The sequence below is a fragment of the Episyrphus balteatus genome, chromosome 3, assembly GCF_945859705.1.
Source record: "Episyrphus balteatus chromosome 3, idEpiBalt1.1, whole genome shotgun sequence".
NCBI lineage: Eukaryota > Metazoa > Arthropoda > Insecta > Diptera > Syrphidae > Episyrphus > Episyrphus balteatus.
In genome coordinates this window covers 53902860-53915807 of record NC_079136.1, presented here as the reverse complement: position 1 = coordinate 53915807, position 12948 = coordinate 53902860, and the positions used below count along the sequence as shown (strand labels likewise).

General features: G+C 31.5%; 1 protein-coding gene across 1 annotated transcript in view; it reads left to right on the top strand.

Annotated features, from left to right (window-relative positions):
• Window positions 1-7046: 7046 nt before the first annotated feature.
• LOC129916034 (uncharacterized) overlaps window positions 7047-12948 on the top strand; it is a 177927-nt gene continuing 172025 nt past the window's right edge. Inside the window, exons 1-3 of the mRNA XM_055995795.1 lie at window positions 7047-7284; window positions 7376-7732; window positions 11685-12457. Coding sequence (XP_055851770.1) covers window positions 7428-7732; window positions 11685-12457 — 1078 coding nt within the window. The 5' untranslated portion in view covers window positions 7047-7284; window positions 7376-7427. The remainder of the gene's footprint in view (window positions 7285-7375; window positions 7733-11684; window positions 12458-12948) is intronic.

The window sequence follows — 12948 nt, the reverse complement described above, 5'->3', positions numbered from 1 at the left end:
TTACTTTTCGAAAAAAGCATAAGATTGTATAATATTCATTTAAGATATTGTTTTTTGCCTTTGAAGGACAAATTTACATAGTTTTCTTATACGAATACATATTTCAAATTTTAATTTAAAATGTTTAAACATTTTAAGCATTCTAGTTGCTTTAGTCCTGAAGTCCTGCATAGAATTTTATACCTGAATCTGCTGCACTAAAATTCATCTTGTCTATCATCTTTTCATTGGTTTGGATTAAAACACACAAAAAAAAAAGTAAATTTTGGTAAAAAAATTAATGTTCACTTGACACATCTAATAATAAAACGTCTGGCCTTGGAAGCATTTGACGTCTTACAGTTAATTTTACAAATTTTTCGATACATAAAGTAGCAAAGGCACCACTGCGCGTAGACGGTCAAATACATTATTATATCACTCAATTTATAATGGTTTCAACCAAAGGATTTCATTTTTTCGCACTTTTCAGCTTCCAATCTAATGTCAATTGTGTTATTTCAATGTTTTCTAAGAAATTTATTGTATTTTTTATTTCAGTTCCATTAAAAATAACCGTAATACCATGTTAGACTCCAGTTGTGGAATTTATTTTTCTGAAAATATGTATTGTAAAAAATCAAATGTATTTTATGAATGATTGATTGATTCAATTCAAAAATTCCAAGAATTGTTGTTATTTAAATTTTCTAAGAAAATACTCAATTTGTAAAGGCAATCCGTTGGGAAAAAAGTATTATATTCTTTGATTTACAATTTCATAGAAGTCAACAGTTTAAGTTATTTGTTTTTTTTTTCGTGGAAGCTTGTAAGATTTTTTTTTGCAAAACAATTAAACTTTTTAAGTTAAAACGAAAATATTTTGTAGACATTGAAACAGCCAAGGAGAACTTACTGGTACATATTATACATACAATTCCGTCTCGTCAAAAATTAATTAATTAAAAATGTGTGTTTCAACTTAAGTTATTAATTATGAAAATATACATATTTTGTTCTTGGAAGTTTTTTGTAATTCAATATTTGATGAGCTTAAAATGAGACTTGCAAGACAAGACTGTCGTTTATTGTGTTTTCTATTTAGATGGAGTATTGGCTCTTTTTGAAGCAATAATTATGACCTTGAATCATTACGTTTTGAGGAGGTATCAGTGGTGCTGTTAAGTTTTGTTCTTTAACCCTCTGTAGGCACACCCTGCGTGAAAGGCACACGGGCGCGAATTTGATTTGTACTTTTTCATGTCCCTATTAATTTTTTCGGTTTCAATATTTTAAGGGAATATACAAAATAGAGAAATTAACAAAAGACCAACACTACCTTTTTCAAAGAAACCTCTTTATTTTTTGTTTTTACGTGGCTGAACTTTTTGATAAATTAATTTATGAAACATTAACCATTACTCTATTATATCTGAAACATTAAAACTTTAATGAGGATATAACAAAGTGACACAGTATTGAATTAACCCTGAATTCAGCAACTTTTTTCATTGATTACACCTGAAAACTGACCTGAGAATTTTTCTTACTATATCTGGAGCGCCCGCCGCCCAAGGATTCTAGCTGTAGGATAAATTTTATCCTGAATTTGTCGTGGTAAAAAAAAATTACGCCTGGTAGTGCTAATCTGACAGTGAATTTAGCACTTACGAACCCTAGCAAATGAGCTTAAAATCGAAAAAAAAAGTGTGCCAATAATTTTCCTGATTCTGTCGTAGACAGATGTAACTGTACAAAAATTTATTTTTGGAAACATCGCTCTTAACTAAATTTCTTATAATTACCTTCACCAAAGAATTTATTTTTTCATAATGATTAATTGCTAAAGATTTTTCCATAATCTATTGTCACACAATGGCGTTTAATAGATAATGCACGCCTTTATTTTGAAAATAATGGCCAAATAAACTACCATATAAGCATTTTTGTTTTTATGATTTTTTGCTATAAATTTGAAATAATAAATAGTCGTAAACATCTTCTACTTTAGAAACCACACCCCCTTAACTTTCTTAGTGCATATTTCTTATAAATGTTGCCACATTTTAAATTTTTCAAGTAGTCTTGAGTTTAGTTGAAATAAAATGTTTTGTAAGATGTTTTTAAAAAGATGTTTCAACGGTTTTTTATGGGTTGGGGTCGAAATTCTGTATGTTGCAAAATTCTGTATTCAAAATACTGTATGCCAAAATACTGTATGTCAAAATTCTGTATGTGCAAAATGCTGTAGGAACAAACTTCTGAAAGTCAAAATTCTGTATAGCAAAATTCTGATTGGTCAAAATACTGTATTTCAAAATTCTGTAAGTGCGCGCGCACTTTTTTACATTATCAAAACGATATTTTTTTACAGCATTTTTACAGAATTTTGATATACAGTATTTTGCCGTACAGAATTTTACAAAACAGAATTTTGCATGTCAGTATTTTGTTCATACAGTATTTTGACGTACAGAATTTTGTATTTACAGTATAATGACGTTTAATAGATAATGCACGCCTTTATTTTGAAAATAATGGCCAAATAAACTACCATATAAGCATTTTTGTTTTTATGATTTTTTGCTATAAATTTGAAATAATAAATAGTCGTAAACATCTTCTACTTTAGAAACCACACCCCCTTAACTTTCTTAGTGCATATTTCTTATAAATGTTGCCACATTTTAAATTTTTCAAGTAGTCTTGAGTTTAGTTGAAATAAAATGTTTTGTAAGATGTTTTTAAAAAGATGTTTCAACGGTTTTTTATGGGTTGGGGTCTAAATTCTGTATGTTGCAAAATTCTGTATTCAAAATACTGTATGCCAAAATACTGTAGGTATGTCAAAATTCTGTATGTGCAAAATGCTGTACGAACAAAATTCTGAAAGTCAAAATTCTGTATAGCAAAATTCTGGTTGGTCAAAATACTGTATTTCAAAATTCTGTACATCAAAATTCTGTATATCAAAATTCTGTAAAAATGCTGTATAAAATATCGTTTTGATAATGTAAAAAAGTGCGCGCTCACAGAATTTTGTCGTACAGAATTTTGACAAGCAGAATTATGACCCGCTCCCATTCTTTTCTTCCAATTTCGTTTGGGCGAACATTTTTCACCTTAGGTAGATGTTTTGTTTAGGTTCAAGAAATTTTTTCCGCTTATTTTAAGATGGCCGGTAGTCTTCTTGGCAAAAATTCATGCAGAAATGTGCTTAATTTAAAACAGTTTCTATTTTATTTTGTTTTAGCATGTCTTTTTTCTCATATAGCCCCAATAATTTAGCTCTTAAATATTTTGGACACCCCGACTCAACTCTTATCTTATCTCTCTCTTATCCGAGATTATTCCAATCGACAAATTTTTTTTCTTAGGGCTATCAAAAAAAAAAAAAAAAAACATTTTTTTGTCAAATAAAGTTAAAATTGCATTTTTTTAGACTTTTCTCTTACAAATGGAGTTTCATAAAGCATTTTCAATTCTTTTTGTAGATTCTATTCTTCAAAAATTGCATTGAGGTTAAATTTTCAAAACGATATTTAGTGAAAAAGTAATAGAAGTTCAAATAACTAACTTAAATATGAGTTTCCTTGCCTGGTAGGTTTAGCCGAATTTAGTTTTTTTTTTTTAGATTTATTTGATTTTTCCAGTTTTCTATCTGTTCCAATCAGAAATCCGTTTTCTTTTTTAGCTTTTAGGACTAAATTAGAAAAATATTATGTACCTCAAAGAAATTAGGTTCAAATTGTCCGATATTTACTTTCTGTTTAAAATAAATTTGTTATGGACCCTTTTGAACCATTTTGAAATGCTCGCTTATAATTTGTAGAATATTTAGTCCCGAAAAAAACGATGTTCTAAGTTTGCCCTTTTCATTCATGTTCCTATGTGACTATAGATTTTTATTAGTTTAACGTTTATGAAAACACCTTTGGTCTTCTGCTCTACCTTATAGACTAATATTTTATTCACTTTGATGTCCTCAACATTATATTCTTTCGGACAGATACAAATATGAACTTTACCCTTGAATCCTTATCTAAATGTAAGCCTTTATACTTATGTTATCTCAAATTTAATACTAGCCACAACATCAGATACAAATTTATAAATTTATAAGTTTATATTCCTAAAAAAAAAAGATTAAAATGCAGCTGAAAAAAGGACATTCACAGACATTCAAGGACATTTTCAATAGATACCGACAAAACCCAGCATTTGATATTTCTTTCAAAATTAAGCTTATTCACAGAGAAAAAAAAACAAAAACAACCAATAAGAAAACAAACTTATCAATCTCATTAAAAATAAGGACACACAAAAAGATAAGAATATATTGGTGCCATTATGAAGTGCCTTGCTGAAATTCTTTTACATCAAAAAGATTAAAATAATTATGTAACATTAAGGGGATATAGAGACATAGAATATAATACCATGATTGAACCTTTGATTATTCCATTCATATCCTTTTTCTCTGCTCTCTCATTCAATATAAATGTAATATCACAGGTTCAGGAGGAAGGTATAATATTGTTCTAAAAAACATACATATACATAGGTACTTTGGTATAAATTTTTATGGAGGAATCCTTTTACATTTCATATAGAGAGATACATATACACAGAGAGACAATTCAATAAGAATAAAGATTGCCAACGATATACTTACTCAACCGTTATTTTTCATATAATATCCTCTATATTCTCTCGAATAGATTGAGACCGAGAACGACCGACACATGCACACATACAATACACATGTGGAAAGAAAGTCACAAGCAGAGGCAGAAGCAGACAAATAACCAATTTCCCACCCAAACGATACCCGCAAGGCCGCAAGGACACACACAAATATCGGAATCGGAACTCTATTTAATAAAAACATTTTGATAAAGGATTCCATTGTGGAAGCAGCTTTATTTATTTTTATGATTTATTTTGTGGCTCTTCACATTAAGCCCATAAAATCAACAACAACAACACACAACTCCACAAAAAAAAAAAAAAATATGCAATAATAAAATAATAAATAAAATAAAAAAAAAATTGAAAGCAGTAACAACAACAATACCGTTAACCAGGACGTGATATACATACCCTACCTATCTACTTATATGTGTGTAATCACATTCAGGACAATAACATCCACACTGCCGTAGATAACTTTAACCATAAAAATTTACAGTAATTCATATCCTTCCGTCTGTTGTTGTTTGCTACCCAAGCCGAAACCGAATCCTGCTGAAACTGAAGCCATTGCCGATGCCACTTGCTCCCGCCAATTTAATGATTGTTAATAATTGAACGTCAACGGATTTTTTCTTCTTTTTTTTTTCAACAAAATATAAAATGTATATATACCTATCCGCCTACCGCCTATCTATATGTATTGTTATTACTCATGTTAAGTGCTTGATTATAAGTTCGTGTGTTATATGTGTGTGTGTGTGTGGATGTATCTACTGTATATATAAATTAATAATAATTGTATATATCCTTTTTCCATCGAAAACATTATCAAATATTGGAATACTAAAGTTCCTGCCTGGGTCTGTCTTTTTCATCCTTTTTGCTGATAAATTTATTTGATTAATTTTAAATTAAACGTCAAATTTGATCAACTTTTATTGGTATGAGTTTTTTTTTTTTTTTTTGTAATAAGCTGCCGAGAAAGAAATGGTTACATGACTAATCGAATTTGGCAGCCATTTTGTTTTGAGAAATAAGTATATTCAATATTTGAATAATACATGTTTTTTAATATCTGACCTTATAAAATTAATAGCAAAATTATTTGATCTTTTAGTTTAGTTCGGTCTCTTTGGCGGTTATCATTCCCCATTTTTGGTAGGAGTTCCAAAAAAATTGGTGGCATACTCCTTCACTCAGCGAGCTGCTATCTCTGGCGACGATGCTTTTGAATAACAAATAAATTCATCTGCATAAAGCTGGTTCCTGACGAGTTTTTTTGGACTGACAGCCACAGCCATGTAAATGTTGAATAGATTAGGTCTAAGCTTTGATCCTTGCGGTACTCCTCCCATTGGATGTGTCTAAAACTCGTAGTTCTGAATTTTTGCTGGAAAACTGTTAAAAAAGAAACGATTTCTAAGACATTTTTTGAGTATTTTTAATAAATATCCAGGAAAGACAAATTCCAATAGCTTGTAGATATATGCGTTGATCCAAATGCTGTCAAACGATTTTTATGAGTATCGGGCCTGAATCGGTCGGTAGTTTACTTTTTTTCAGTTTCACGCCTCAGGATACCGAAAATGGAAATTTCGAAAAACCAACCAAAAACCTGAAATTCCTAAAACCCAAAATCTCAAAATCCTAATATTCAGGTCAGTTCAGTCAATATCTCTAAAGTTGTTAATGTGTTTTCTGGATTTTTTCTTTTCAAGAATTTGGGTTTCCGGATCTCGGATTTTCGGGATTTTGAGTTTTTGAGATTTTTATTATTTTTTGGATTTTTGGTTTCTTTTAAATTTTGAGTTATTTTTGTAATTGGGTTTCTAGTTTTTCGGGTTTCTGGATTTTCAAGATTTCGAATTTTTCGGATTTAGAATTTCGGGATTGTGTCCGTCTCCTTTGCCAAAAGTTATCAAAATAAAAAAACTAAAATTCTATAGGTAAAGTGCAAAGCCAAAATTTTTGATTTCAGGTTTCTCTGATAAATTTAAATTTTTAAATATCCTAGTTTGTTAAACAATATTTTTATTTCAGGAAATAGTTTTATAATCCTTAAGAGTATTTTAAGGTTTTTGTAAAAATCCAAATTTTTGCATACTAAATTTTATTTTTTTTTAAAGTTTATTCTTTTTATTTTTATAACTTTTTTTTATTTTCAACAACATTTTCATTAGGTTATACAAAATATTAACTATTTTTTTCTCTTTTTTCACAGTAAAATGAATCGCCGAAACAAAATAACTAAATTTAATGTAAATTAATGTGTAAATAAATAAAATAAAAAAATAAATTATTATGTGTTAAATATATCTATACAAAAAAAAAAAAAAAATAATTAAATTAAAATTATTTTAAAAAAATGGTGTTATAGTGTAAAAAAAATATATATAGAAAAAAATAGTTTTAAAATTAAATAAATTCAACCAAAAAAAAAATGTCGGATTGAATTCAAAATGGCCACGTTAAGCTAATAGTGGTGAGACGCAATTTATGTGTCCGAGTGCGTGACGTACGAGAGCGTGTCAAAAGGGCGCGGACGAGGGCGAGAAGAAGACGACGACGAAGACGTGATCGGGATCCGCGAACGAGTTGAAACATCCGAGCGTAATATTTTTAAAATGAATTAAAAAAAAAAATAAAAGAAAAAAAAACCGTATCCAAAAAATATTTAGATGCATTTGCTCTTGTCCATTAGATCTACTATATGTCCATGAGTCTGTCCATATAAATGCATAACGCACCAAGAAATGGATCCAAATAAATTCTATTGTCGCAGCAATAATAATAACAACAACAATAACGGCTCACAAACACCATCAATAGCATCTTCCTCGTCGTCAGTATCATCATCAGCGGCCGCAGCAATAGCTGCAGCAGCTGCTACTGCTGCTGCAGCAACAGCCGCTTCATCTCAAATCGGCCAAGACATTGTACCGAAAGGCAAATCCCAGCAATTGAATCGGGGGACCAATACAGGAAATTACATAAATGTTGTGCCTGTTCCCATTGGAGTGCAATACCATCGAAGAAAATTAACGCCACAGGAATATCAGTAAGTATATATTATACAAAACTTATATAACATATCAAATGGTTATGGATTATGGTAATGACACCAACGGCGACGATGATGGCGACGAGTTACCACCCCTAAAAATATTCGACGTTGTTTCGACCAACCTATGTTTTTCCGCCTATTATGCCGTATAATTATCCACCCAAACCATTAAATCATTGTAAATTCTCGGGCTCATTATGTGAAATTATTTATATAATTTTTCTTTTTTTTTTTTTTTTTATTTCGTGACTCCTGGGAATACTCATACATTTACATTAATAAAATCCTCATTCCTGTGCTTGTTTTTTTTTTGCTGTTGGCAATTTTCACTACAACAAGCTTCAATAAATAATCATTTATTGTTAATTTTTAATAATTCATTAAATAATTTTTATTGAACATGCACGCATACAGTGGCACAGGGTGAATGAAACATTAAACCCATTTGGGGGTCGATTTTATGTTTAACGTTATTTTTACTTTTTTTTTGATAATTGGTGAAATTCAATATGTTGTGTTATTTAGGAAGAAAAGTTGAAACATCAGGAAAAGATTTATATGGGAAATACAAGAATTTTAAATTCTTTTTTTTTTAACTTCTTTGTTTCAATAAAAATGAAAAAAAAAAAAAAAAACGGTGAAGTTATGTATAACAGCTCCTTAGTCTAGGATCATACCATATCAACTAACACTAATTGCTATTCCAGGTGAAAATTTTCGTAAAGAACCATTTTGTACATGGGCTGCAAAGCGATATATTGTAGAGTTGACAGAGCATAGGGTTGCAACGCTTTTTCAAGGTCAAACTTGGAGGTGTAGGTTCATAAAATTAAAACAAAAAAGTTGTGGCATGTTTGCGACACATGAATTCAAGGTACCCACTTTTAAACGACATAGGTATATACAAGAAGACAAAAACCAAGACGTCCCTTACTTTGGCGGACACTTTGTGGTAGAATAAAAAAAAAATAATATGATTGATTGAAGCTAATTAAATTATAATTTGTTGCGCAAACCAAAAATTTGTAGCTCGCATGGTTTTTGATTATTAAATTTTCCGCCAAAATAAGTCTGAAGCTAGCGGACAAAATCTGAAATGATTAAAAGCAATAGGTTTGGCTGACCAAATTTGTAACTTTTATAATGATTTCCAATTCCACAACAAACTTGTTTTTTTTTTGAGACTGAACAGTTTTTTGATTATTCAAAAATTCCGCTGAATGCTTTTCAATTCCACAAACTTGGTTTTTTTTAGCCTCAACAGCTTTTTGGTTAGGTATTCAAAATTTCGCTAAAATAAGACTGAAGTTAGCGGATGAAAAAAGGAAAATTTTAATTTTTTTGATGTCCAAAATTATAGCTAGTTAAATAGGTAATAATTTGATGCGCTAAAATTAAATATTTTAACTTCACCCAGTCATTTTTTATTTCAACTTAAAGTTCAATTTTGAAATGTGAAAAACTCAATTTTGTACCTCGATCGGTTTCGTTATTATTTTAGATTCCGCTACAATAAGACTCAACGTCATATGTAACGGTCAAAATTTTCAAAAAAGTTGCATTTAAATTTTTTTTCTTTTCTCGAAATTGTAGCTTTGCAAAACAAAATTTGTTGCGCAAAATATAATTTTGTAGTATCATTCATAACTGTAAATGTTGACATTATTTTTTAATCTTTCTTTTTGATTTTGAGTACTTTTTTTTTAGAAAATTGCCCCTCCCACCTTAACCTCCCGTTAAGCTAAAAATACGAAAAAAAGATAGGTTCAAATGGTATTACTTCAGTTAATTTTTAATGAAAAAATTTAATAAGCTCAGCATTTTGAAGCAAATTTAATATTTTTTTTATTAGAGCAATGCTCAATTTTATCTCAGCCCGTCTATGTTTGTTTGGACTGTTTTGGCATGGATTTTTTTTTTCAATTTTTAAAAAATATTATTCTTATAGAAAATTTAACTCAAAAAAAGTATAAGACGCAATATACCAAAATTTTGCTTTGTTTACTAGCTATATTGAAATAAAAACAATAATGGGGGCTTTTGCACCCCTATCTTCATTTTCCATCCTCTCATGTAATAGCCCTCCGCGGTTTCAGCTTCTTTTATAAACCATTGAACGATTCCTGTAATAAAAACATGTGTACGTCTTAATTCCTTTCAATAAGACATAATCAATAACCTAAAAATCACGTTATAAAAAGTATGAAACAAGAAAAAATTTTCATCTAAAATGAAATTGTTATGTTATATTCATTCACTAGCCGTGGTCACATATCACCTTACGTAAAAAAATTGGTTTGTATTTTTCGTTCTTTGCTCATTAATGCAAAAATCTGTTTTAAGGAAACATAGATCACAACAAAAACATTACTGTTCAAAAAGGAGCCAAGTTCTCCTATGTTGAATTTATGCTGGCACAAAAAGTACTGAGATGTAAAAGTGTACCAAGTTCTAAAGTTTTGGTTCAAATTCGTATCAATAAAATTTTGATTGTTCTCTTGACAATTTTTCTTTTAATTACCGATTTTTAAAGTTATTTCAAAAATTTCCAAGTAAACAATCAAAATTTTATTGATACGAATTTGAACCAAAACTTTAGAACTTGGTACACTTTTACATCTCAGTACTTTTTGTGCCAGCATAAATTCAACATAGGAGAACTTGGCTCCTTTTTTAACAGTAATGTTTTTGTTGTGATTTCACTACTTTTTGCAAGGTATGGCTGTAGAATTGAAAATCTCTATATTTGATGAAAATTCAGTGAAAATGGGCGGTTGCCACGCCCCCTGGCTGAACTTCTCAAACTTTAAATTTTTTCCTTTGTATAAACTACCATCTCTACCATTCTACCAAATTTCAAGATTCTACGATAATCAGAAGTGCTCTTTTATATTTAATGAAAATTCAGCGGAAATGGGCGGATGCCACGCCCCCTGGCTGAAATTCTCAAATTTTAAATTTTTTCCTTTGTATAAACTACCATCTCTACCATTCTACCAAATTTCAAGATTCTACGATAATCAGAAGTGCTCTATAATATTTGATGATAATTCAGCGGAAATGGGCGGATGCCACGCCCCCTGAATTGAAAATCTCAAATTTTCGATTTTTCCCTTTGTATACACCACAAGCCCTATCACCGTGTAAAATTTCAAGTTTCTACGTTAACGGGAAGTTCTCCATAATTTTGATGATCTGTCAGTGAGTGAGTCAGTCAGTCAGTCAGTCAGTCAGTCAGTCAGTTACGGTTTTTGCGATTTTTGAAGCCCTATATCTCAGAAACTACTCATCGTAAAAGGCTGAAATTTTGTGAGGAGTTTGGTTTTGACAAGCTCAATAAATGTAGCGAGTTTGAAATTTCTAGCATCTTTGGTGTTTAAGTTAGAGGGGGGTCGAAAATGGCCTGAGTTGTTTCCTGTAAATAAGGGTGTAGTGCCAAAGTTGCTAGAGAACTTGGCTGGGCACTACCGTGCCCCTTGATAGCAGAACAGAGACAATTTCTGTGGCCACAAACAATCACCGCTTAGGTCGAAAAAGAAAACAAACATTTACTATTATGTTCCGAATATTTTAATTTCCCTCAAAAACAATTCAATATTTTCTTAACTCGATCTAGATAGTTTAATCTATCGTTTTTTTATAATTTAAAAGTTAAGAAGGTGTAGACTTAGAATTGGGAAGCACCATAAAACCACTCAAAATTTTTTTCTTAACTCACTTAAGCAGTTATTGGTTGTGGCCACAGATTTTTTATGAAAAAAATTTATATCGACAGAAAATGTTCCACATACACCATAGTGACCCCTTAGTTAAAATTAAAAAAAAATATTCAAAATGAATTATTTTTTAACTCTAATCGGATATCTTCTATTATTTTTTGTTTGAACTTGATCTATATGCATATTGCATAATTAATATTCAAAACATGAAAAATTTTAAATTTCAGGTCACGTTTGTATTATAATGGCACAGACTATCGATGTCGGGAGGATTACTATAACCTTGCACCAACGAGTGGTCGACTAAGTACGACATCTCCATCGCCTTCGTTGCAACAGCAACAACAACACCAGCAGCAACAACCACAACAAAGTCATCAACAGCAACAGCAGCAGCAACTTCAACTGCAACAACAACAACACCATCAACAGCATCAACAACACCAACAACAGCAACACCAACAACAGCAACAACAGCAACATCACCACCAACATCATCATGTCCACCAACAGCACCATCATCAACAACAACAACAACAAACCCAGCAGCACCATCAGCAGCAGCAGCAACAACAACAACATCTACATCAACAACACTGCACGGATATTGTTGATGAGGTGTTGAACAGTAGTCGCGTTGTTGCCACCCAAACCAGCAACGGTAATTGTGAACAAATAGTGTCGACAGGTTTTGGTAGCACAAATGGTGTAGGTGGTGGGGGTAGCAGTGCATCAACGCTACCCCCACCGCCAGTGTTGTACACGGTGCATAGGGTAGTGACAACGGCCCAAATACAAACGGCCGGTGGTAATACGTTCGCTTCGTCATCGAGCGTGTCGAGTGTTGTAAGTGCGTTGCGGGGGGGTGATGCGGCCGAATGCTTAACGGCCGCAGTTAGTGGGGCCAGTGGTGGTGTTGGAGGGGTTGGTGGTGGTACATCAGCAGCAGCAGCAACAGCAGCAGCAATTGCCTCAGCGGGAGGACTCCGTAGTTCACCTGGTGAGTTAACATAATAATTTATTGATCATTTGCTATTTATTCTATCCAACACATGTGTGTATTGTGTTTGACATACATTGCATGTTGTATGTGTACTGAACACACACTATAGGCATAGGCAGGTATACATATGACTACATAATTTTATGGATTGTTAAGTCATCCAAGTTATTATTTTATTTTTTTTTTTTCAAACTGATAATGATTACACCGGCACACAAAATAAAAAAAGTGTCATATACCAGGAACCAGACCTATCTTTCTATATGTTTTTAGGCACGCTGAATCCGAATTTCAAGTCCGTTTGGCCCGGTCACCCTCCAGTTTTGAGCTGTGACTGCATTTTGTTTGTATTCTTATGCATTTTTTGGAGTTTTTTGCATTTTTCTCAAAACTGGAGGGTGTTCGGGCAAAACGGACTTGAAATTCGAATTCAGCGGGTCCAAAAACATATAGAAAGATAGGTCTGGTTCCTGGTACATGAAACTTTT